The sequence below is a fragment of the Apostichopus japonicus genome, chromosome 9 (assembly GCF_037975245.1).
Source record: "Apostichopus japonicus isolate 1M-3 chromosome 9, ASM3797524v1, whole genome shotgun sequence".
Taxonomy (NCBI): domain Eukaryota; kingdom Metazoa; phylum Echinodermata; class Holothuroidea; order Aspidochirotida; family Stichopodidae; genus Apostichopus; species Apostichopus japonicus.
The window spans coordinates 7,917,258-7,943,866 of NC_092569.1; the positions used below are offsets into that span (position 1 = coordinate 7,917,258).

The window sequence follows — 26,609 nt, forward strand, 5'->3', positions numbered from 1 at the left end:
TTTCCAAAGTTTAATATGCTGTTTACGGAAATGGTTGTAAGCATTCATCAGGATTAAGTAGGCCTAAGCACAATTACCCTCTTCCTAGTTAGCTGCGACCATATAGCAAATTCATTGAAAGTTTAATTGCCAAAATTTGCGATCGTTTAGCAAATAATGTCAATCCACCGCATATATGACGAAAAACCAATAACCCATCAACTGAAATAGAAAACACAGGTTTACTTCTACTGAAGGTGCTCTTTCCTTTAATCATGTATTTTTTCATGTGTGGATAAAATCACCCACCACCAAATACAAAACCATTATACTGCTGAAAAGTAAACAAAGTTAAAACCTTCAATCCATCGCCAAAATAACAGTGTACGATAAATACAATATTTCCTCTCTAAGACATAGCACATACCTTCCAAACAACTGCCGATTTCCAGCAATTTTTGTTGTTGTTGCAAACCGATGGTTAGGCTACATTTCCCATTGACTTAGTGTGGTTGTTAGGCTAACATGTGGTCGAAGGTTGCAGAATTTCATGGATATTTTAGTTCTAGCTAACTGCGTCACAATTTCAGCGAATAAAGAGATGCTTAGGCTAGATTTTCCCGTTGACTACGTGTTTGGTGTTTGGCTACCTTGCGCGCGATGATAGCAGCAAGGAAAGTATGTAAACAAAGCTACGCAAAGAATTGTTATTATTTTTTTTGCAAACTGATGGTTAGGCTACATTTCCCATTGACTTAGTGTGGTTGTTAGGCTAACATGTTGTCAAATATTGCAGTTTTTCTTGGATATTTTTATTTTTTATTTGCGACACAGCTTGAGCGAATAAACAGATGGCTAGCTTAGAGTTCCATGTTGACTTAGTTTAAAGTGAGGCTACCATGTGGTCGGAGGGATTTTGGGGGATTTGAGGTTATTGTCGCTGGTACTGAAATTGCCGTAATTTGCCACGGGAAGTTCCCGGTGATTGTGCGCGACCCTCCCGCACTGCTTCAAATTTGATCAAATGTGATGCGGGATTGTGAGAACTGTTTGTGCGATTCGCGCTGCTACTGCAAACCCTACCTAAAGCAAAAAGTATGTCACAATTAAATTTACACAGACACCTGATATTATGAGGGCGATTTTCTTATATTTCTTTTTCGCCCTCGCAATTGTGCTTTCGGATGGCTTTTTTAAGCACTTGCTCGGGTGAATCGCCCTTTTCGCCCCGCATATTTCTGACCCTGTTGCAATGTAATGTAAAATAGGCTATACAGATATTATATTTAGTACACTGGTAGTGCGAACCATCGTAGTGTAGGCAATGCATCAGTGCCCGTTACGTTATATGATTCAGCTTTACAACAATCGAGCTAAATCTACGTGACTGTATAGAAAAACAGCGCTATCAGTAAAGTTAACGATCGCTAATTTAACATTTCTGACGATAAATTGGAGACAATTTACAGTTATAATTTCTTCACTTCAAGTTGAAGTTCTGAACACCATTCCTTTTGAAACGATTTTTTTTTTCATTCACACTGTATAAATTCAGGAGAAAATGAAACCCTCTTTTTTTTTCTCTCTCTCTCTGAACGCCAATGCGTCAAATCGGCAAGCCATTGCGTCAAAATCACGTCACAGCGGCTTAGCGGAAACACTGGCCAGGATACAATGTGGGGTACAGACAGTAAAATAAAATTTCAATTTGTCCATTGAGGAATATACCCCCTACGTAGCAAACAATTCTATACAAAAAATGAGGACCTAAATATTATTTGAGTACCATTGCAGCATTTGGGGTACAGAACTTAAATGTGATATCAATATACCTTATGGCATCTAAGATGGAGCCTACAGTAGATGCATTAATTACTATACAGCCTTCATATATACAGTGAAGTTATCATTTGTGATGTAGGACCTATTTTTTTTTATATATGAGTACCATTGTAGCAAGTTGTGCAACTCTAAAGTTGCTATTTCATGCTGCGATTCAGCATGAGGTAGGGGTTTTGATGCCAATTTTAAAAAATAAAAAAAAATTGATAATTTTTTCTGGAAGAGATATAGTACCACCCTGTTTGTACAAAAAATTTCAGGAGGGTGTTTTGCCTTATTTTGAAATGAAAAATCCTCAAAGTTTGGGATTTTTACAAAAAACGTTTTTGCCTGTTTTGATGTTCCATGAGTTTTGACCCTGGGTATTGTACTGTACTTCAAGGTCATTCAGTTCAATACTGTGCAGTTTTTAATTTCATATAACAAAATACTATTTGCAATGTACTTGTCTGCTCCTGGTTGAATTCATTTAATTAGAAGACTTATAAAATGAATTTCAACCAGTACACACATATGTATGTACAGTACATACACTGTACTGAGTGTATATGTACGGAGTGCTATGAGTGCCAGAAGACTATGTTTAAACTAACACTAATATACACACTGTACATATACAATTGGTTGAATTAGAAGACTTTACTATAGAATTAATTTCAACCAGTACATAGATGTATGTACAGTACAAAACTGTACTGGGTGTACATGTACAGTGTGTTAGTGTTGTTTTCAATCAAGTACCCTGAAGCAATGGTTTACGAGCAATTCATCACTCAAAATAGCACATTTTTTAGTGAAAAGTGCAAAAATCAAATATTTTGACACTTTTAAGTTGACCTAACTCCACAAGACAATATTTTTGTAGCCTAATTTTTTATTTTCCTGTTCTATGGGATAGACTCTTTAGGCATCTGTATTAGAAATGTAGTAGAATGTTCAATTGCTGAGAAATGAGACCTCAAAAGTCAAGAAAATGCCAAAATGCCATGGTGGCGACAAATTACAGAATTTCAAAGTGTGATAAATCGGCCAATTGTAAAGCAATGCAACTGAAATTTTCAGAATATGCTTATATTATGGTGGTCCAATCATACAATAAATTTGGGAATTTTTGGAAAGGGTGCAGCAACAGCCATCCGTGATTTGACACGGAATGACCCAGCAGCAACAGCAAACTTGTCTCAACAATCCTTAAATTGTTCTATACTTTGCAAAATATGACTGATAGCCAGTTGTAAAACTGCCTTGAGAAATAATGAAGGAGATGCTTTAAGTGTATTGGTATTCTGACTGGTTGTTGTGTCAATGAACCTTATTCTACCCAACCGTTGCTGGCCTAAACAAAATAAAATTGCTCACAGGCCTAGCCAGGTTTGTTCTAGTTGTCTAATAATCATAAATGTGAAGAAAGTCAAACGGTACTTTTAAGGCCTAGCTATGCTGAAACTGGTGGAAGAGACTACACAAATTGAGATCAACAGCTGATCCAGTCAAAAGCTAGTGAACTCACTGCTAAACCAACACTGTTTTACACAATTATTTCACATTGGTCATAGTCTAAATTCTACCGCTGCCTGGTCACAACAAAACTACATCGAAGTACATACACACCTTTCTGCACGCAAAGTAAGGCTTCCGAGCGGCATGTTAGAGCCAATGGAAATATGTTTAAGTTTTGAGTTTAAGATTCTACCGATGCCCATAAGATCATTTTCAATTGCCAATAGCCTCCTATTAGTATGAGGCATAATGCACATATCTGATAGGCTGGTTAGTGGGAGATACGGTAGCTTATAAAACAAGGCTTCCACAATTTGGCGTCTGGTGACTCCAAATGAACCTGACCCCCATCAAATCTTGTACTGAACGTGACACAACTATATACTGAATATGAGATTTGTCCAACCTTCTCTTCTTGAGTTATCGTGTTAACATCGTTTTCACAATTTGACTTCTAGTGACCCCAAATGGACTTGGACGTCCACCAAAATGAATTGGGATTTTGAACTCACTCCTTCATGGGAAATACAAGATTGATTTACCTACTCGTGTTTCCCAAAAACTTACCTGGTTTTAGGGTCTACGAGCGACGATACCTGTCTCATACTTACACAGCCCCCCTTATCTAGCCTAGTAGTCCCATTCTGGCAAATTCTACCATACCCCAACTGGCCACCCACCCTGCTCTTCCTCATAGTCTCCAGAATTCACATCGTAAGGTCTTGGCAATCCGCCTCGACCGGTGCCCTGGAGTGGGGAAGGAGGGAGGGAGACCAGTTTGAGATAGGTATCGTCGCTCCTAGACCCTAAAACCAGGTAGGTTTTTGGGAGTCTACTTCACTCCTCTACCTATCTCATACTTACACAGCGCCCCAGAGTGACACAGCCGTCATTGGTGGTGGGCCCAGGTGCCACGTTTCGGCGGATTGAGAACTGCCCTGGCGAAGTCTCCATCAGGTGTTCTGCAGGTAGCAGGAGACGAAGGTCGTGTTATATTTCCATGCCGCCGCCTTCATGATGGCCTCGAGTCGGACGCCGCCGAACCATGCTAGTGAGGCCGCGACTCCCCTGACATCGTGGGCTCGCACTGGTGATGGGTCCGTTGTATGGCTCGAGATCGTGGTTCGGAGCCAACGAGCCAAGGTGTCCTTCGAGGCTGTCGTATGTGGTGCCCGGGGTAGTATGAACAGACGGTCGGACGTACGGATTTGTTTGGTTCTGTCCAGATATATTTGTAATGCCCGTACTGGGCACCAACGTCGGTCCTCTTTGATGGTTGAGATCGATCCGATCGATGGCAGGAAAATTTCCTCCGGTGAAAAGGTCATGGATTGGTTCTTTGCGAGGAAGGCTGGGTCAGGAAGCAGCCTCAACCCCTTCGTTGTCGAATCTCATGTAGTCCCTTTTTATGGTTAGGGCGTGAATCCCACTCCGACGCTGAGCCGATGCTGCCGCCAGTAGGAAAAGGGTTTTCCTGGTTAGTTCCTGTAGTGAGGACTCCCTGATCGGCTCGTATGGTGGTTTGGCTAAAGCCAACAGGACCTCGTCGAGTGACCACGTCGAGGGTAGTGTCCTCGTCGAGCCGCTGGTGTGAAAGTATCCTCTGATGATTTTTGTGAGGTCCGGGTTGTCGCCTACTTTTTAACCGTCTGGGAGGCCCTTGTGTATGGCCCCGATGGCTGAGCGGTTGTTGCGGATGGTTGAGGCCACTTTGCCCTCTTCAAAGAGTAGAGTGAATAAGGCGGCTATCTCCCCGAGAGAGGCCTCCATGGGATTGCAAGTGTTGTCTGCTGCCCATCGGTTGAACCTAGCAAGTCTGGAATCGTAAGTCCTGACTGTGGACTCTCGCCAGGCTCTTGTTGCATACTCCACAGCTTTTGCAGGAACTCCCTTCTGACGTAGGTCCCTGCGGAGAGTTTCCACATACAGAGTTGGATGTTTGGGATCGCTCTGTTGGTTTCTGTCTGGCCTCGCAGGACGATTGCCCTGGGTGTGAGTCTGAGAGGGTAGTTGACGAGAAGCTCCATTATCAGAGGAAACCACGTTTGGTTCGGCCAATACAGTGCGAGTAGGAGCATGGTTGCATCTGAGTCTCTGAGTGTTGCCAGCACCTTGTGAATTAGGGCTAACGGTGTAAACGCGTACAGGTACAGGTCCACCCACGGGGACGAGAATGCATCCACTTTCCACGCTTTGTGCTCGTGCAGAATTTCGGGATCTTGAAATTTGTTGCTGATGCAAAGAGGTCGATGCTAGGGCTCGAACGTCCGGTTCGCCCAGTGTTCGGCTATCTCCCACTCGTTCGGGCTCGTGAGAGGATATCCCCTGGCTGATTGTCTACTCCTGCTAGGTGTGACGCCATGAGGGAGATGTTCAGGCTGTCGCATAGGTGGAGCAGCTCCCAAATTATCTCGGTGAGTGTTCGTGAGCAGGTCCCACCTTCCTTGTTGACGTAGGCCACTGTCGTTGAGTTGTCTGTCCTCACGTAGACTGCGTGACCCCTCAACTCCTGTTGCCATGCTCTCACTGCGTTGAGGATGGCCTTGGCCTCCAGTGCGTTGATGTGGAGTGTCTTCTCCTTGGGCGACCACTGGCCTGCTGACTCCTGGTCGTTGAAGGTGGCTCCCCAGCCGGTCAAAGAGGCATCCGTCGTGACTGTCGCCTTCGGTTTTCCCTCCTGTATGGGGATCCCCCTAGACACATTGGATTTGAGCGTCGACCATTGGAGGTAAGGTTTGAGTTCTGGTGGTAGAGGTATGAGTACCGACTTCTCGGACGAGGTTTGGCGATAAAATCTTTGTAAGTGCTGCTGCAAGGGTCTCATGTGTAATCTGCAGCGTGGCAACAGGTTGACCAGGCTTGCCATCTTCCCCAACATACGGAGCCATAGCCCTGCCGAGGTGTTCTCTGTGGTGAGGGCCCGTTGAATGTCCGACCTCAGGTCGTTGATCTTTCCCCTTGTGGGGGCCAGTCTGCCTCTGCCGAGGTCGATCTGCGCACCCAGGTATTGGATAACCTGAGCCGGTGTGAGGGATGATTTTTCCTGGTTGATAATCCAACCGAATCAGTGGAGTAGGGCCAGAGTACACGCCGTGTCTCTCTCGACCTGCGCCTCTGAATCCGCGACAATCAGCCAGTTGTCCAAGTATGCGAAGATTTTCATTCCCCTTCGCCGTAGGTAAGCCAGGATTGGTCTCGTAATTCTGGTGAAAACCCTGGGAGCGGTCGATAACCCGAAGGGGAGGCAAGTGAACTGGAAGGTGTCCCCTTGTAGGCGACGGTCAGGTAGGCCTGGTCTTCGATGGCGATCGGTACGTGGACATATGCGTCCCTCAGATCCAGGGACGTTGCCCACATCCCCTGGCTGAGTACTGGTGTTATGTCTGCCAGGGTCTCCATCCGGAACCTTCTTGGCCTGACAAAAACTTGGTTGAACTGTCGTAGTTTGAGGATAGGTCTCCAGGCATCCCCCTTCTTGGAGGCCAGGAAGAATCTGGTTTGGAACCTTGGTAGGGGTTCTGAATCGAGCCGTCGGCGGATTGCTTTCTTTCTCAGCAGAGCCGCAATTTCCTCCTCCAGCGCCGTTCTATTGCTGGCTTCTTGTGGGACGCTCGTTTCCCTTGGCTGGAACAGGGAAGGGGGGCCGGCTGTGAATTCTATTCTGTAGCCGTGACGGACGACCCCCAGAACCCACGCTGCTGGGCCTATTTCTTCCCAATTTTGCGCGGACTGCGCTAGTCTCCCCCCCACTGTGATGGGTGATCCAGTGAGGTGGGCATCCCTAGGGTAGCTTCCTCTGCCCCGTCGTCCTCCCTGTAACTTCGACGAACTGTCGCATGGTGGAGAGCTCTGACGACGCAAGTTCCAGGGCTTGCGAGATGGGTTCCCGGTTCCACGAGATGAAAACCATCCTCCTCGTTGCTTCAAAGTAGGAAACGCTGACTTCCTTTCACTGCTGCTGGAGTATGAAGGCATCTTGCGCAAGAGGCCTATATCTGCATCTCGCCAGTCTCTTGCTCTGGCTGCCTCGTTCTCAATGCATTCCTCGTACTTCCCTGCAAAGAGGTCTGCGCCCATCATCGGGAGCGTCGTTAAGGTCTCCTTGATTGTTGTTTTTGGCCAATTGATTTCCTCCAATACCAAGGACCGCATGGCCGACGTTGATCTGGTTGCCACTCTGGCAAATTGGTCAAAGGCCATTCTGCAGAACGGCGCCAGCAGGCTAATGACGGTTCCCGTGTCCTTTCTGGATATTCCTTCCTCCGATGCCTGTTGGAAGGAAGACGTAGCCACTTCGGTGATCAGGAGAAAGGTCGATGCCACTTTCATCCCGTCGGGCTGCCTGGTCGATATCTGACAATGTGTTCTGCGACTTGTTGATAGCCGCATTGTTAAACTTTCTGTGCGAGTTAGCGTTGTGCGGTAGTCAGATTTCACACAACCGGTAGTGTTGCAACATGAATCCTGGTATTGTAACTACAACCGGTATTTTCTTCAACTTTCATCTACGGTTCAAAGCACTTAGCTACGAGACTGTCAATGTCATACATTCAATATGCATAGCCTAGGCTATGTACATACTCTTACACGCACGTTCATAAAAAGAAAATAAAAAAAATAACACACTATATTAGGGCCTTTGTTTTTTAACATACACTTCCAAAAAGAAAAGCACAAACCTTGGAAAAAAGCAACCCACACCAACCTTCATTCATACTCAACGTACGATATTAGATTAACACGTTCGCATGTGGATTAAACTTGTAATCCGTACACAAACATAAATTGGGAGTTCCCCACTAATCCATGATATTGGAATAGGGCAACCCCTTCAAGTTCAAAAGTTCACAATGAAAGTTTTTAGCTATCAACAAGTCACCACGTGTTTGGAACTTCAGACAATAAGAATGTTACATAGGGGCTACGTAAATACGGGATTATAAACTACATACATAAGAATAGTACAGATTTATTTATATCGTTAATCGGCTTTTGTTTACTCCAGAAAATATACTTTCAATACGTACAATATCAATCTTTCGTACAAAAGATCTTAAAAATTAAAAAAGTAGCGAAAGATAAATATAAATGACATGGCATTAATAAACGAATCCATTTCATTACATCATCAAATCTCAAGTACTGAACTGTTGTGTGTACCTGTACCGTACCCTACCCTATAATAATATAGTCCCATGCGAAGATGGATTTAAACTGGATATACTCCCTGCGGTTTTGGCTCAAAATTGATGAAATCGTTATAATTATTATAACAAAATGAAGTGAAATGCATAAGAGTAAGATTTTGTACATGGGAACCTTGACAATCATCGTTTGAAGGAAGAATAAATAACGAAAATTTCAGAATAACTTTGAGGTCCCATAACATGCTGAGCGCAAGTAACGTTCGATATTTGGTGTAGCCTAGGTGCAAATTACTACGTGAAAAGTTGATTCGTTAATACATAGGTCTAGGCCAGTACGTAAATTGGTCAGATATTATTCAAACTAAGAACACAGAAACCAGAAAAAATCGTGTTTTGTTTTCTTTATTTCAAATAGTAACACGTAGATATTTTTATTATGTCCGGGATTCCCGGGAATGATACCGAAACAAATGTAATAACCGGTTGTTTTCCCACTACCGGTAGTATTTACACATTGCTTTGTGATCGGGATTAGTCAATACCGGGATCGGGATACCGGGATTCACTTGACTACCGGGATCCCGCACAACCCTAGTGCGAGTTCATCACCCCCGCAGCCTTCAAGCTATCCAGCGCTGCCTTTGGGATGGTGGGAGCGGTAAACAAGTCTTGCCAGCCCTCCTCGTCTACCTTGACTTTAGGAGCAGTGTTGCGATCCATGGGTCTCCAGGTTCGGGTCCCTGCAATTGACTCGAACCTTTCGTAGCATCCTCCGTCGACTGGCATCAATGGTCCTGGTGCATTTCTGGCTTTGCCCAGGGAAAGGCAAGACTGTCTCACCATTGGAGGATCGTGCGTCTGGGGTGGTTGGCTGGGAGGCGCGTCCTCGTACTGTAGGACCCGCCGGATTGTCTCCACTGCCTTTCCGAAAGCCTCAGCCGTGAAATCTGAGCCGGAAGGTGCTACCGGCTCCTCCTCTGCGGAGTAATCCCATTCCTCATCCTCTTCTAGGTCGCTATCCCCGAGTTGTTCCCGTTCTGGTCCTCCTCAGGTTTATGCCGCTTTGGCTCCGATCCCCGCCATGGGTCTCGGCCCGTGGGTTGGTTTTCAGAAGCCGGCACCTGGTCGGGTGGCTGTTGGGTCTCCTGGCCTGGCTGCGACCACTCCTAGAAGAGGTTCCTCAGTGTGCTCACGAACACTGGGTCTGCCCGGCGGGGGGGGGGGGGGTGTTTCGAGCTACCTGTGGCTGTCTTTCCATCTCGTTGGCCCTGCATTTCCGCCTGGGTAGGTATTTCTGGGCAGAGAAACCCTCGAAATCCAGCTGGGAAGCCGGGATGAAGCCATGTCCTAGGCTGGACCAGGCGTCGCTGGCCTGGTCTTCCAGATCTTCTGTGGGCTCGTCTCCGGATAGGGCCGTATCCTGCCCGGGCCGTCCTGGCTCCCAGACCTCGGAGTGATTCTCCGTGCTCTGGCTCCGGGGGGTCGCACCTTCCGGATCCTGGGTCGAGCCGGCCTCCTGGCCGGCTCCTCGAGTTGGGCTTGAAGGCCTACTCCGTGCAAGCACGGCTACTTCGGCCACCCACTCGTGATCCTGGGACGGCTTAGCCTGCCTGCTGGCCTCCCGAGTCGGGCTTAAAGGCCTACTCCGTGCATGCACGGCTACTTCAGCCACCCGCTCTGGATTATATTGGGACCCTCCTGGGTCCCTACTGGAGGTGGATACTCTGGGCCTCTTAGGCTTCTTTGCGGGTGCCTTCCCCCGGTTTTCCTGGCTGCCTGGAGCCGAGTTGTCCCGGTCTTTCTTCCGGGCTTTGTCCGCCAACCAGTCCTCAACTTCCTTCCAGCGGTCCTCTGGCCAGTTCGTACAGACGTTGCATCTGGTGGCTTTGTTGCAGGTGCGACATCTGAGGCAGGAACCGTGCTTGTCCCACGTCACGAAAGGCTGGTACCGCTTGCATTTGGCGCACGACGGTGCCATATCTGGGAACATGTGGTAAAGGAAATCATGCACACATATAGGTAGACAGACTGTCTACCAAAGCCGGGAACACCGGACAACTGTAAATCCTAATTGCTCCACAACTTTCCGGCCAAAATGATGGAAAGTGGCGGGAATGAGCGAGCACCTCTGTGTACTGAAACTAGGCTTAGGGCCGGGGATACCAGACTACCTAAGTGCTAACTCAATTCCCAGTTGCAAAGTCCGCGACTTTCTGCTAAGGGAGAAATGGCTAGAAACATACATGTATACATATAATACGCATAAAGTCAATGAACCCCAGACACTAGGGCCAGGAATACCAGACAACCTAAGTGCTGAACTAAATCCCAAGTTAACGGAATACCCCCATAAGGTGATCGAACCTGTGGACAATTGGACATCGAATCTAAAGCGACAACCACAACCGAAGTTGTAGGAAAGTAGCAAGGCCCGCGGCCTAAATGCTACCAAGCTAGGCTATCCTAACAAACAAGTAGTAGCTAAGGCCTCAACTGCCCGCCCGCTACAGTGTGTTAGCCTCTGCCACCTAAGCTGAAGAAAACTGACAAAAGTGTCAGTGCAAATTTTACTTATGAAAAACGAAGGATACCCGACAGAATCGGCTTGATTCTGTTGCTGGCTGCTTGTCGATGCTGTTTCAATTTCAGTTGATATGGTAGATGTTATTGTTAGAAAATACGAATTAGAAAATTCATGAGCCAAAATAAAACCCAACTCTTTGAATTCTGGCAAATAAGAGGAAGAGCTGGGTGGGTGGCCAGTTGGGGTATGGTAGAATTTGCCAGAATGGGACTAGTAGGCTAGATAAGGGGGGCGCTGTGTAAGTATGAGATAGGTAGAGGAGTGAAGTAGACTACAAGGTTTACACAATTTGACCCCTGGTGACCCCAAATGACTTTTGACCTCCACAAAAAACTGTAGGCTTTGCTCCTAAATGTGGTCCTCCTTCACACAAAATATGAGATTGGTCCAAGCTTCCTGGGGCCATCAAGGTTTTCACTATGACTCCTGGTAACTCCAAATGACCTTTGACCTCCCCACAAAAAGATAGGATTCTTCTACTCAATGTAATTCTCATGTACACCAAATATTCGATTGGTCCCAGCTCCCCTTCTTCTTGAGATATCGTGTTTACACGCGAGGCATCACACACACACACAAACACGCATTCACCCATCACATAGATTCCTTGAGCCTTCGGGGCAAGGAATAAAAAATTACGCTCAGCCTCGCCTCCTCATAAATAAGCTAGTTATCAATTGTAAGATTCATCAGCATATATAGGTTGTCTACCAACATCACCATACTAAGTTTGAAGAGTTTTAAGAGTCGCGAGTTCCTGCTTGCAGGAGGATCTTATATACATACATATATACATACACACACGCACGCACGCAGACATACATACAAGAATCTCCAACCTGTGGTTGTCAAGCTATTGCAATTTGGAAGAATTTTGATGTTTGAACCTGTGATCTCATTATTATTCATGATATGAACAACAAAATCAATCTGGTTCATCAACTCATCATGGACCACCAACCCACCAACCAAGTATGTCATTGATCAATCATTCCCTTGTTGAGTTATTGTGCATACAAATTTCTGTTAAAAAATAACGCTCAGCCCAGCTGCCTCATAATTTGCATGATATCAATAACAAGACACATCACAGCATTCATAGGTTGTCTACCAATATCACCATACCAAATTTGAAGAAACTTCAACTAGTGGTTGCCAAGTTATTGCAATTTGAAGATTTAGACGTTTGACCATGTGACCTCCTTAATATTAATGAAAATGAGCAACAAAATTAATCTTGTTCATCAACTCATCATGTACCACCCACCAAGTATGGCACTGTTCAATGTGTTGAGTTATTGTTGAGTTATTGTGCATACAAATATATGTTACAAAAATTACGCTCAACCCTGTCTCCTCATAAATATCCATGTTATCTATTTCAAGACTCATCAGCATATAAGGGTTGTCTACCAACATCACTTATACTAAGTTTGAAGAATCTCCAACTTGTTCTTGTCAAGTTATTGCAATTTGAAGATTTTGACTTTGACCCTGTGACCTCATTAACATTCATGATATGAGCAACGAAATCCAAAGGGACCACCCACCCACCAAGAATGGCATTGATCAATCATTCCTTTTGAGTTATTGTGCATACAAATTACATAAACAAAAATAACTCTCAGCCCGCCTGCTCATAAATAAGCATGTTAGCAATTGCAAGACTCATCAACATGTATAGATTTATCACCATACTTGGTTGCCATACCATGGTTGCCAAGTAATTGCAATTTGAAGAATTTTGTTGTCGAGTAATTGAGTTATCGTGCATACAACAAGTGTCACACACACACACCGGCATTACTACAAAGATCCTTTGCTTTCAGCAAGGAACCAAAATGGAGTACCCTTTCGAGATAAATTAATGATTAAACTGTAACATTTTGAGATCAACGTTAATGTTTATCTAGTGCTTATAGGAGTATAAACCATATCGCCGAATAAGCCCACGGTAGACCGTTGAGTTACACCTCTACTTTATTTATACATAGATTACTAAGGTTGATACGGTTTTCATTGTAAGAAGCACCTCACCAAATGCAACATTATTCTTTTATTGATGTACCTGGCCACATGGTTAAAACATAACACAAGGTAAACTAAGGTTAGATTGCCAAAAAAAAACTTGAAAAACTTACCCATAACCAAAACAGTTCTAATAAATTCCAGGGTCAAGCCAGCTTCATACTCTATGAATATAAATGAAATAATACATGGTATGCTATCATTTCCCTGTACTAATCATCAGTATGTATATATGTATATAGATATGGAGATAGATAGATAGATATCATGTATAATTCGATGGTATCATGAAAAATGTGATGAAAACAAAAAGAATAACAACAACATCATTGTTGTTTATCTGTAAATTCTGGATATTTGTGAAGAAATAGATGGAGACATGTTCGAATTCTTTGCTGACTACAGTATTATTTTATTCCTTAAAGGGAGTGCAAAATCGCGCACAAAGAAACGTCTGATGCAGGTAATCTGACCTAGTTTCGAATGAGGTGTAACAGAAGTGTTAAACACCACCATCGATCCCAAAAGATACACACACAGCTTGCTACCGTCGGTAATTGGACACTAGTGTACAGTCAATACATACAGCTATGGCCAATACCCACAACACAGTGTACATAGCAGCAATGGACATCTCAGGTCCAGATAAAGATAACAAGGGATCACATTTCACTATTGTCTGCAATTTTGTAGCGACAAGATAAAACTTCACTGCAAGCAACAGAAAGTTGTTGTGATAAAGTGGAATTTTGCCCTTTTGGCATTCCAAGGATTCAGCACTCTGCACAGGTACAGGAAGTTCTCTGCCCTTCACTGATACCCTTTGCATATTCATTAGGAGAGCACTGCTGCCAAGGAGTTGTTCCATCTCCCTGTTGCTACCCATCATGTTACACAGGTCTTCATTGTTCTCTGCTCCATAGTACCTAACCACATACTCTCTACAAAGAAATAGGGCTTATAGTTTTAGTGATTGTGGAAAGGTTATTCCCAATGGAGTCTTTATTTCTGTTGTATGTTGTTAAACTAAGATGACATGTTCATGTGTATAAGTTAACCAACATGTCAGTTGCTTGTGTAATAATTTTAAGTTGGTATCCTTTCACTTTGTGAGGAGGTTGGCTACTGAACTACTTTTACTCTCAGAGCCATGTGCTTCATTCCTCCACCTATCCTTTGTTAGAGAAACATTGTATTGATTGTTTTGTGAGAGGAAATTCAACCATTCATGTGAAGGAAAAGAGCCTATTTCAGTGTATCTTGGTGAGTTATTTCATATTGATTATCAGTTAAATTTTACTTAATGGCATATGTTGCAAGAACTATTATTGTAAGAGAGATTTGGGGATATTATTGAGTTTCTCTCAAAGAGTTCTACCATGTGGTGGAGCATTCATACGTATTGTTATGTAAAGTAACAGTAAGTTAGTAGGGCTATTTAAGTCAGTGTTATACTTGAGAAGGTTTAGTTTCAAGTGTAAAAAGAAGATTGCATTTCAAACTGTTTTATTTGATATTTGTTTATTGATATTTGTTTAATTACCTTATTTACCTGTCAATTTCATATTTTAGTAGCTTCTCAGTGACATTATGAGAATAATTCTAAATCACATGGTTAAAGGGGTAGTACTGACTGAGTCCATGTTTTCAGTTATGATCAGTTATTGTCTCGGTATTAGTTCAGACAGAGTTAAGTTAATCATGATTCATTTACAATGTGCTTTAGTAACTGATGTTAAACCGATTGATGGGTTCTAGGTGTTACAGTGTATTATAGGAGTTCCCTTGGGACTGTGTGTATAACTCAAGTGTGACGTTATTGGTTATTATATTTCTAGCTTAACTTCAGTTTCAATTTTGTGTTAATCCAGTGTAATTAAGGGATTAAAGGTTCATCAACTCAGACATTTTAAGAGTATCAGTTGTACATCACATTAAAGGGGCTGTGTATGAGCACTATGTAGTAAATCTAAGCATGTATGAAATACCCTTGTAGTGTATTGTTCTTAAAAGGCAAATGTTGTACCATACTTTTGTAATACTTTGGGCAGCTTGTGTATTGGTGCTCCTAAAAAGCATATCTGACTTTACCAAGTTGTACTTAGTACTTTAAATGCTTATATGTAGTTATATATGTCATAATTCAATTAAATTAACCTTTGTAAGCTGTTCCAGATTTTATATGGTTATATATTAATTTTCTGGTTTAGGTTCTTTTGAGCTGAGTCGTGATCCGGTGATGTGAGGTTTACTGATCATTGTTGTTAGATGACTGGGCTGGTAAGTGATGCATGATATTTTGCAGGGTATTTCCTTTGTGGTCATAATTGTTCATGCGAGGACCTGAGGTTATATTTTAGCTATTTTGTTTACTATTATTTTCTGATTTTATCTCGCCAGGAGCGAAAGCATGTATATACGCCATGCCATTGATTTGCATTCTTTGTCATGTTACAGAAGGTGTTAATTAAATTTCATCTTTAGATATGTGCTAGATTGGTACTTCGGTAAATATCATATTCTGCTGTTATCATTCTTATGGATGATGTTATTGTACGACGCAAGAGATTCACTTTTTCACTTTTCGGGTTTATATGGATGAACCGATAACTCCATTCTTTTCTTCAATTCATTTCCAATTCTTTTTCAATTCATTCGAGTCTTACTCAATTATTATCTTGTTATTTTCACTAGAGATGAGCTATTGCAGGGTTGCTAGTCACTTGTTCATTGCAAGATTGTTTTACCAATTATCTGTTGTTTTATTATTTTCATTCAATTGAGGAGTTTCACACCAATGGTAAGTTGTTGGGTTAAATGTATACATGGCTTACCTGGACAACTGTTAAGTTTTATATTTTCTCTTCTCATTGCAGAGGCTGTTTTTGTTTTGTTTGTCTGTTTGCTTTGTTTGAATAAATTGGATAAACCAAGTGCAGTACTACTCTTCATCATTGTCGTTTGCGTGGCATGACTCACTGCTAGCTCCCATTCAACTAGATTCCCGAATCGCTTCATTAACTTTTTCAGACAGCGGCACGCGGTTAAGGGGGAGTCTTCAATGCCTTAAGAAGACAACTATGCGAGTGCAGTCGCTTAAAATAATGGTCCTTTTATGCCCGTGCTGGCAGTGTGTTTCGCACGTACGCAACGATGTTCACATGGCACAATGTTGTGCAATGCGATATGTAAACAGGAAATGGTATTTTGGTTGATCGATGAGTGAAAATTGAAGTTAGCTTGCTGCAACGAGCCAGGCATTTTTGCTGCGTTGTGTCTTTGATATTCGTACAATTTTGTGGAACTTTATTGGATTTAACAAAACCGGGTTTCCGTATAAATACGGAAGACTTACATCCCTGATGTGAACAATATTCACATTGGCAGATTACCGAGATGGACACTTTTCTTGTATACAGCATACAAAATGATCTCTACCAAAGAAAACATGTTTCTTCTCAAGCCTAGAATAATAGTTTTAAATATACTCGCTATTTGGGGATAGTGACTAAACATCAACTTGCGAAAACGCAAAATTCACTAGGCACTTTCGATTGCTGATAAAGTCTCCTTAGTACACAAGGTTAGGCAATTGGGCAGATATATGGTGCTACGTAATTGCAACTGGTGTTGAGTGAATATCTTTGCAAAAAATCCTAGGAGCAACAACAACAAACTAGTCTCAAAACTCTTTATATTGTTTTCTTTAATTGGTTGAGAAATTAATATATGAACACAACATATTTATGATATGAACACAACATATTTATGAATGCCTTTAAAACACATTACATACTTCCTAAGCTCAAACCATTCCCTCTAATAAATAGTTATTTTAGATTTCAAGTAATGCTTTCGCTGTATGTTTGTAAATGCTCAATTGAAGTTTGTGAACAATCTCTGCACATTGTAACTTTCCGTACAAAATGCATGTGCAGTTAGCAAACCATTTTATACAGTTAATGAGAACGGTCATTGATAAAATTCTAACTAGGCCACAGTTATTTTCTTAAATTGGGCCTAGTCATTTCCACAATGTAACTATATGGTCAATTCCATGATAAGGTCAACATCATACCAAAAAATTTAAAATCATTGTACATTAAAATTGTATAAGTTTCCAATAAATAGACTACTAGTAGTTACTAAAAATAATTTTTTCACCCCGAAACATCATTTGTTTGATTATTGGGTCGGTAATAACAAATGGTTCCCGTAGTAACTAGATTATGAAAAATACAGTGAAATTTCATATTGTGCAGATTTGTACATAGTAATCATAGGTATCATCAGTTTTTTGGACTAATTGTATTTGCTATAGCATAGTGCTCACTTAATAGCTTCAATTTTTTTTTTACATCAAGGCATTAGACAATAGTGGTGAATTGAAAACACCCTCGATTTACTGTCACGCGAGTCACAAAATTGACTGTTTTTTTGTTGTTCTCCTTGCCTGCGCAATAGTTTTACTCCAAATAATGAATATCAAGTCTTCACATAGATACTAAAAGGATTATATACTGAATTTTCCTTTCCAGAAGATATTCAAATTTTGCGGAAAATCACCCTTTACGAATGTCACGCGAGTCACGTCACGTCACGCGAGTCACGTCAATTCAAGATAGTGTTCTACCTATTTACTGTGTGTTGGACTAATTATATTTGCTATATAGTATAGTGCTCACTTAATAGCTTCAATTTTATTTTGACATCAAGGCATTAGACAACAGTGGTAAATTGAAAACAGTAAACACCCTCTATTTACTGTCACGTGAGTCACAAAATTGACTGTTTTTGTTTTTCTCCTTGCCTGCACAATAGTTTTACTCCAAATAATGAATATCAAGTCTTCACATAGATACCAAAAGGATTACTGAATTTTCCTTTTGAGAAGATATTCAAATTTTGCAGAAAATCACTCTTTACGAATGTCACGCGAGTCACGTCAAATCAAGATAGTGTTTCTACCTATTTACTGTGTGAAAATTACAGGGATGTTATAGTTTGATGAATGAATCACTGATTAAAGATATCATATATATGCATTCCTCTTAATATGGACACACATAATGCAACTAATTATAATAATTTCATTTGAAATATCAGAATTTAAAATCATGAATATTTATTCGCAATATAATGCCTATTTTATCACCACATTTGGAAAGTTAGCACATGTCATTGATTTTTTAGTAATATACAAAAACATAATCTATATTTGTATCTGACAATGCCATGTGCTATGACTTGACAACCTTAAGATTTTAACTGCTCAATCATTCCCAAAATCCTATGAGCTAATGTATCTTCTCAAATATTACACTTCAGGTTTATTCAAATATGACAAATGAGAATGGTAATTTGAATCACATTTTGATAGATCTGTTTCTTCTGTAACTTTCAAATGAGTGACTTCAACAGACTAAATATTGTTATAAATATTAATTGACAAGATATATTGCCTGAACAACTGTACTACCCATACAGTATATTACCTACTGTCTGCAGTCATGAAGGTAGTAACTCGGGGACATTAATATCATCTGGACATTCCCAAGGGAAGTACCTTTTGGACACTTTCTAGACCAATGAATGTTATATTTCACTATGCAAGATCTATACCTTCGATTCACTACTGCATTTGGTCTAGAATTATCCGAAAAGTGAACTTGTCACGTGAGTCATGTTTTCTTGTCACGCGAGTCACAATACATCTTCATCGTTATTTTCATGCGTTACAACATTTTTTCAAAGTTACATAGCAAATGAGGTAGAGGTGTTTTTCAACTTCGGTATGATTATAAAAAGTGATTGGAAATATTTTAATAAGACATAAGAAATCCAACATTTGTGTGTGCATTCTGATTTTTGCTAATAGTAACTGTCACGCGAGTCACGTTTAGTTTTTTGCCAATTTCACCCCCAATAATACTTGAGGTATAAATAGTTTTAGTCTACTGTTGTAAGCATTAAGGCGTACCTTCACTGACTACATGAATGCTTTTCTCCCATGTAATTTCTTTATTTGTTTAATGATATCAAATAGAGAGGAATTTTAGTAAAAATGTCACGCGAGTCACCATGGAATTGACCACATATCCAACACAAAGTTTTAGTTGGCACTGAATCTCGACAATTGTAAAATACCACGGAAGCAACTGATGATTCAGTGATATCGTTCATTTCAATAGCTGTGCTGTTTGTACAAAGAATACACCTTTTTCCACATAATTTGACCCCTAGTGACCCAAATGACCTCCACAAAAACAATATGCTTCCTAAAATAACCTTGTCACAACTACATACTAAATATGAGATTGTTCCAAGCTTCCCTTCTTGAGATATCGTGTTTTCAAGGTTTTCACAATTTGGCCTCTGGTGACCACAAATGACTGTTGAGTCCACAAACACAAAAGGCTTCTGTTACTTAACGTTTCACAACTATATACATCAGGGTTGTCCAACCTACGGCCCGCGGGCCACAGTCCGGCCCGCCGCAGGGTCACGTCCGGCCCGCCAGAGATGCTCTACGGTGCGAAATTTTAGTGAGCAGATATTATTGATAACAATTTGAAGCTATATAATCAATCATTCGAACCTTCAGGGTCCAAAAACTGCATACAAGTCAGTTTGTGTGACACTCTCTCAGCGGAGAGGGGGCGGCTGGACTTTATTCATCTGTTTTATCAGGAAGGAAAATAAATCAGTGCGCTCCGCGCGCAGTGCTCACATTTTGTTGCCTTGGGCTTCGGGCAAAAAATCGAAAATTCGAGCGTAGGGTTCATGCGGCCCCTCCTTCATCATAATCATTCCATGTTGCAACTTGCCCTCCTCTGCAAAAGGTTGGACAACCCTGATATACATATTAAATATGAGATTGGTCCAAGCTTCCCTTCCTAAGATATCATGTTTTCAGGGTTACTTGTAACTTTGCTGAGACCATTTTGTCCTGTGTCAATTGAACATTTCATGTTGTGTTGTAATGATTGACTATTATTGTGGACATATTCATAACAGGCTAGAAACTTTTAAAAGCTGTTATGAATAACTTTATTCAGTTGTCTAGTAATTTCTTTTATTCTGTTAGACCGCTGGCTCCCATGAAATTAACTTAGCAAATTTTCATGAGTTCTACATACTAAATGAGTAATGTCTTCCAGAAGAATATGCTTTTGTTAACAATTGTTATGCTTACCATTGCAGGCTGGTTCGGGATACCATTTTCCATTGGACTTGCAAGTTACGGTGGCATTGCTGTACACAAGATTCGTATCACATCTTACTCTGATTGAACTTCCAGGACGATATATCATTTTAGGATCATTTACCAAAGAACCATTCTCGATGGTAGGAACCTCACATTGGGTGTCATCTAAAAATTAAAAAGACCAATCTTTCAATCTCTCCAGATAATTTGCTGAACCAATGGTAAACTCAACTAGTATGCAAAATGCATTGAGATTTCGATGACTTCATTGCACTAGACTTCTGATAGTTAACCAGAAATCGCTGTCACAATATAAACGACATAAACCAATATTTTGATGTACAATTACACTATGGCAAGATAAAACACAGGTCAGTCTCCTGTACGTGGCAATACACACCTCCACCAAATCAGAGCAATCTTTCTTCCACGTCAACAACTGGTGTTGAGTGAAAATCTTTGCAAAAAATCCTAGTAGCAAGAACAGCAAACTTGTCTCAAAACTCCTTAAATTGTTGTATGTTTTGCAAATTATGACTGATGGCATGTAGGAAATGCCTCAACAAATAATTTAGGAGATGTTTTGGTATTCTGACACGAAACATTTTTTCCTTCACGTTTTTGTGTTAATGAACCCAATTTTACCTTACCGGTGTATATACATACAAGCAGTATATGAAACTTTCTTCACATGTTTGTATAGAGTGCCTATCAAATAGTGACACAGTTAAGTCAATGTCACTTTGGTGGCTGGTTTGCTGATACTATCTACTGATACCATATATACCATATATGGTGTATATACATACAAGCAGTATATGAAACTTTCTTCACATGTTTGTATAGAGTGCCTATCAAATAGTGACACAGTTAAGTCAATGTCACTTTGGTGGCTGGTTCGCTGATACTATCTACTGATACCATATATGCTAATTTCCAATTGCCAACAACCTCGCCTATTCGTATGAGGCGTATCGCACATGTTATCTTATAGGCTGGTCGGTTGGAGATACCGCACGTTATGAAACAAGGTTCCAACAATTTGACCTCTAGTGACCCCAAATGACATTTGACCTCCACCAAAAACAATAGGCTTCTTCTAAATGTAGTAATTCTTCACATGAAATACATCCAAGTTTCCTCTCTTGAGGTATCGTGTTTACAAAGTTTGCACATATTGACTCCTGGTGCCCCCAAATAAAGTTTGACAACAACCAAAAACAAAAGGCTTTTCCTCCTAAATGTGGTTTTCCTACACATGAAATATGAAATTAGTCAAAACTTCCCTTCTTGAGATATCGATATTACAAGCAAGGCGTCACATACACTCATCTGCCTACATGACTGCATAGGTTAGATTGAGGAAATTATTTAATGATAATGAAATTCAAGCGTGATCAGTGACCAATTCACAGCAGAATATGTAAGGGCAGTGGTTATAAACTTCAATGAACAAAATAGTTTGAAGTACGGATACCTTGAAAGTTCAAGAAAAACCCTTCTCCTCCATCCGAGTCAACTGAAGAGACAAATGTGATACGAACATGGTCTGCATCGGTTGATAGGGTGTATGGCTGATTCAAACGAGGCACAGTGACGTCGTGATCTGGAAACTGCAACTTGATCTGATCACCATCGGCAAGAGATATGTCATGGATTGTGATCTTTGTATTAGGTTTGGACAACTCTATGTCCCAAATGCAAGTGATACCTGCTGGGTAAGGGATAGGGTAACCAGGTGATGAGATTGTTCCTTCCCCTGCTGCTAAACGTCCACCGCAGTTACCTACATTGACTATGAGGAGAAAGGGCAATATAGTAATTTTTCATATTGAACATTATGTTGTAAATAGTCAATAGACATTAGTTTTTAACCAAAGCTCCACCCATTTATTTAAAGAATTAAAGTCTCAATGTGTGTAAGCCAAATTTAAACTGTGACATTTCAAGCAAGGAAGGTATTACATTGGTACAATGGGTATTTAACAGTAAATAAAGAGGACTTCGATGCCTCCAATCATACATAGAGTGAGATATTTGGCTGTAAAAACTGTTTTCAAAAGCTGAAGTTTACTAGTTTTGAACGTTCACATTAGAGTGTGTAATATAATTTGATAGAATTGAGGTATATTTAAGGATATTGACAGAATGAAGCAGAATCCTCCATCTTATGACATAGGAAAAATATAAATGGTGTATATAGTTTAACCTGTTGCTTAACAGTGATTAAACTATATCAAAATTCTCCAACAGATCAATGAAGAGACAATCACAGACACATGCATGAACATTTTCAGACGTCCCTCATTTGTATCAATATATTGTGATGAAGTGATCAAAGAAGTCACAGTTCAACCTCTATGATAACTAAGGTTACAACATGATGTCATCATTGTAATCAAAGTCAATTCTTTATTAAGAGTAAGTATTAGCAGTCTTCATATAGTTGCCACTTCATCAAATGTTCCATGGTTCATTCTTTGGAATGACTAAAGTAATGAGATAAAGTCATCAATTTTACCTATGATTAAGAGTAATTATATGTTAAGGTGAGGCTAGCAATGTTTTCTGGTGTGCTCTGAAAATATATAAATATGATGCAAGGGCAAGTCATACCTTTTTATGCAAGGCAATTTAATGATACGTTTTGTTCCTATTCATCAAAGGATGATAACTTTTTCCATAACCCACCTGAACAAAGAAAATGTAACATGGTGAATAAGACTATTTAAAAGCCATTCCATGTAGTGATACATGGTGTCAAAGAAATCAAATTGAATACAAATTTGCCAGATATGACATGATAGAGAGGCCTTAATTACCATCGTAGATGATAGATCTGTTGATCGCATCTTTGCATTCCTCGAATGGCACCATTTTGCTTTCTTGTACTTTCTCAGATTCTGCTCCACACGAGCATCCATAATTAGCATCGACCGAGGCAAATGCAAAGCCAAACTCTCTGCAGAATTTCAGACAACTGCCGGAGGACAGGTCAAGTGAGTCACTGAATTTGCCGACAAACGAAGGACTGTTATCATCAGTTATTACACATGACACAACGGCTGGTGCTGGTAAGGAATAGGAAATACAAACACGGTAATTTTCTTTGCCAAACCAAACAAGTGTACAGATTCTGCATTATGTTATTTGAAGCACAATTAGGACAGGTCATTGTTCACTTGTTTTGATGATAATCATAACCTATGCAATCCTTCTGGCGTGTGTGTGATGCCTCGCATGTTAACACAATATCTCAAGATGGGAAACTTGGACCAATAACATATTTAGTATGTACTTAGTTCACTTTTGGTGGAAAAAAAATTGTTAATTTCATACTTTGTGTGTGAACCCATCACATTGAGGAAAAGACCACTATTATTTTTGGTGGAGGTGTGTATTGCCACATACTGTGTTTATCATGCCATAGTGTAATTGTATCAAAATGGTCGTTCCAGCCATTTCTTTTTCAACAGCTATTTCTGGTTACTAACAAGCAGAAGTGCCATGAAGTCATGGAAACCGCAATACGTTTCCCCATTTTCCATTCAGGCAGCTTTCCTCTTCCCAATAATTTCAAAATATGACAGATTAACGTTGCATTATGGATTGCCGGTGTAAGAGTGTAAAATCTCCCCTGAGTATGTCTCCAGGTATATTATAGCTAAGTTTTAAAACATCCTGTCAGGTAACGTTACTCCGCTGTGAAATATCTCCTATACTCAGTGTACATGGGATGCGATCAATGCTGTTCAAGTGTGCTAAACGAACAGCGGGGAATTTAGACACAACAATATATTTCAGATGTAATGAATGTGCATAATGTACAACAAAATTGTACAAAACACCCAAATAGCATAATGCAACCATAGTCGCAGCAGTTCTTGTTAACTACCCTCATAAACTGGTGACTTAAATCAACAGCTAGATATAGGAGAGTACAAGAAACAAACCATTTGCAGGTAATAGGTTCCACTAATGAACAATATATTGTGCCCATTTCTTCAGTTTGTTTAAAAAAGATGAATTGTATTATAAGCTTGCGGAGAGGGGGGGGGGGGGGAAGAGACTGTCTAGGAGTAAACATGTGTGGAATATATATGGATTTGACGAAAAAATAATATTCAGACGCAAATGGTGCACTCTGATGCATATCATTACTTAGGTAGTATTAAAGGAGAAATAAACCCTAGTTTTTTTTTGCATCCATTCTTACGTTTTGACAGATGGTCTTTCCAGTAAACGCAAAAGAAAAGCATAAAAATCCATTCTTTGAGGTAAAAAAACGATTTGAATGTAGTTCATGTGTCGCGCCATTTTGTTTGAATTTAGCCAGTTCCCGGATGCAGGGGCGGCGATCTGTTTCAAATATTGGGGGGGGGAACATTTGCTTGGATGCAGGCGAATTACTATCAAAGCGGAGCACCACCATTGGTTGGCGCGCAGCGTACAAGAAAATGTCTGGTTTTGACAGCCCCCCAGATCACCGGAAATGGCACTTCTTGGGCTTGAAAATGACCAACCAGATGTACACTTTTGCCTGAGAACCAAGTTTTTCCTAATAGTTTTTTTTTCATTCATAACCTTTTTCAAGATTGTCACCAGTCACACATCATGTTCGACCTCATTGCATCTCCTGTGGATCATTGCTTTTAGAAGTAATTCTACGTAATGCCCCACAATACCCGTCAGCCCCACTTTTCAAGGTTTTAGGCCCATTATTTGTTCAGAATTTGAATAGACTAATTCACTTCAAAACGTACCCATAATGTTGCACAAAATTTTATCTATGGACAACCAATATAGCAAAAACCCCCTCAACCCCTAACAGACCGGTGAAAATTGCACGAGTAGAGGGAAGTATGATGAAGAATGTTGGTCAAGGAATTTTCGAAAATTCAGACAAAGTTAAATTATTGGTGTACAAATATTAAAACCTCTTAATAACGCCTATTATAAAACTTCGATATCATAGAAAATACCCAAAAAATATGCTCGAGGGGGAGGGCCGTCTCCACCCTCCCCCCCTCCTTTGGCTACGCACCTGCGGTTAGAAATTTTGTAGGAAACAGGCCAAATGGCAACCCAGTGAACCCATATTGATTTTGATCATATATACGATTGTACGTCCTTACACTCATACAAAAGATGCAAACCAAATTTCATTACAGATGTGGTTCGTCTAGCTATTCATTTCCAAAAAAAGTAAAAACTACTTTCGGTCATATATAGTAACAAATTGTGACACGGTTTGACAGGCGCCTTGCGAGAAATTTGCCAAGGGAGGGGCAAAGCTTGTACCTAGACTTTCAGAGTGTAGCGCCACCACAAGTTGGTGCAAAGCACAAAAGAAAATTTTGGCCGAAAATGCCTCCCAGATCGCTGGAAATGGCACTTCCCAGGCCTTGTAAGTTGCATCTAAGCATTTTCTATTTTGAAATTACTAGCGATATCATAAAAAAATACAAAACATATGCTTAAAAAAAAATATGCCACCAAATATTGGGGGGATATTAGATACTATGTCCCCCCACCTAAAATATTGGGGGGACATGTCCCCCCCGTCCCCCCATGATCGCCGCTCATGCCCGGATGTACCGTGACAAAAGCGAGCCGCGTCGCGTATTTCAAGACAAAATAGTTGCCAATCCCTAAAATAATTAGTACTTTCAACAATAGTAATGAATAAAATATCGATCAAAAAATATCTTTTGTCTTGATTGATCTGTAAAAATGCTGAAAGAGGTTATGAAATGAAAAAATGTTCACGTCTTGGAATGGTTTATCTACATTACTACAACACCAACCATGCACAACTTTCCGTAAATACGGCTTCAAACTCCATGAATTCGCTGTCAAAGTATTCCCTAGAGACCTCTCGAGCTGCCACTCGTAAAAAAAAAAACAAAGCTGCCCACCGCAGTTCATCTGACGTCATCAAAGGAACCATTTCAGCCAAAGCCAACTCCCCTCTGTTTACCGATACGGCGTTATACAGTTTACTACATGTAACCACAACACTCTTCTGATCAATTGTCTTCTCCCGAATCTTCCGATTCCGAGGAAATAGGTCTTCAACTCTCAGGACATTCCTAAGCTTTGACGAAAATTATTTTCTTGAGGAAGAATCGGAGGAAATAGTTTTGAGGGTGATGAAGATGATATCGGTGCTTTTCCCTATCAATTGAGCCCCTTGCAGAAGAATTGTAAAACGATCCCGATGGCCGAGACGCGTCCCTACCGTGTGAAGTCCCCGAGCAGAACGGTTGAACTATCTTGAACCGAAACTTGTCAGTTGAGCGTAAACAAAACCATCGTTATT

General features: G+C 40.8%; 2 protein-coding genes and 1 long non-coding RNA gene across 5 annotated transcripts in view; 1 reads left to right on the plus strand and 2 right to left on the minus strand.

Annotated features, from left to right (window-relative positions):
* LOC139973734 (uncharacterized) overlaps positions 1 to 26,609 on the plus strand; it is a 245,354-nt gene that overhangs the window by 87,556 nt on the left and 131,189 nt on the right. The gene's annotated exons all lie outside the window — the stretch shown is intronic.
* Positions 1 to 26,609, minus strand: part of LOC139973726 (kremen protein 1-like) — a 169,385-nt gene that overhangs the window by 9,767 nt on the left and 133,009 nt on the right. For all 3 annotated transcript variants that reach the window (XM_071980576.1, XM_071980575.1, XM_071980577.1), the window contains 4 exons: positions 23,110 to 23,358; positions 21,765 to 22,082; positions 20,276 to 20,452; positions 13,194 to 13,244 (listed from right to left, as the gene is read on the minus strand). In XM_071980576.1, coding sequence (XP_071836677.1) covers positions 13,194 to 13,244; positions 20,276 to 20,452; positions 21,765 to 22,082; positions 23,110 to 23,358 — 795 coding nt within the window. The remainder of the gene's footprint in view (positions 1 to 13,193; positions 13,245 to 20,275; positions 20,453 to 21,764; positions 22,083 to 23,109; positions 23,359 to 26,609) is intronic.
* LOC139973729 (uncharacterized) lies at positions 7,936 to 13,187 on the minus strand. Its single transcript, XM_071980580.1, has 2 exons — positions 11,060 to 13,187; positions 7,936 to 10,448 (listed from the first exon to the last, which is right to left on the minus strand). The coding sequence occupies exon 2, from the start codon at positions 10,444 to 10,446 to the stop codon at positions 9,658 to 9,660; it is 789 nt and encodes a 262-aa protein (XP_071836681.1). The 5' UTR covers positions 10,447 to 10,448; positions 11,060 to 13,187; the 3' UTR covers positions 7,936 to 9,657.

What these genes read in the sequence shown, in the direction of transcription:
- LOC139973729 (XM_071980580.1), bottom strand. Translation starts at nt 10,446, where the DNA reads ATGGCACCGTCGTGCGCCAAATGCAAGCGGTACCAGCCTTTCGTGACG.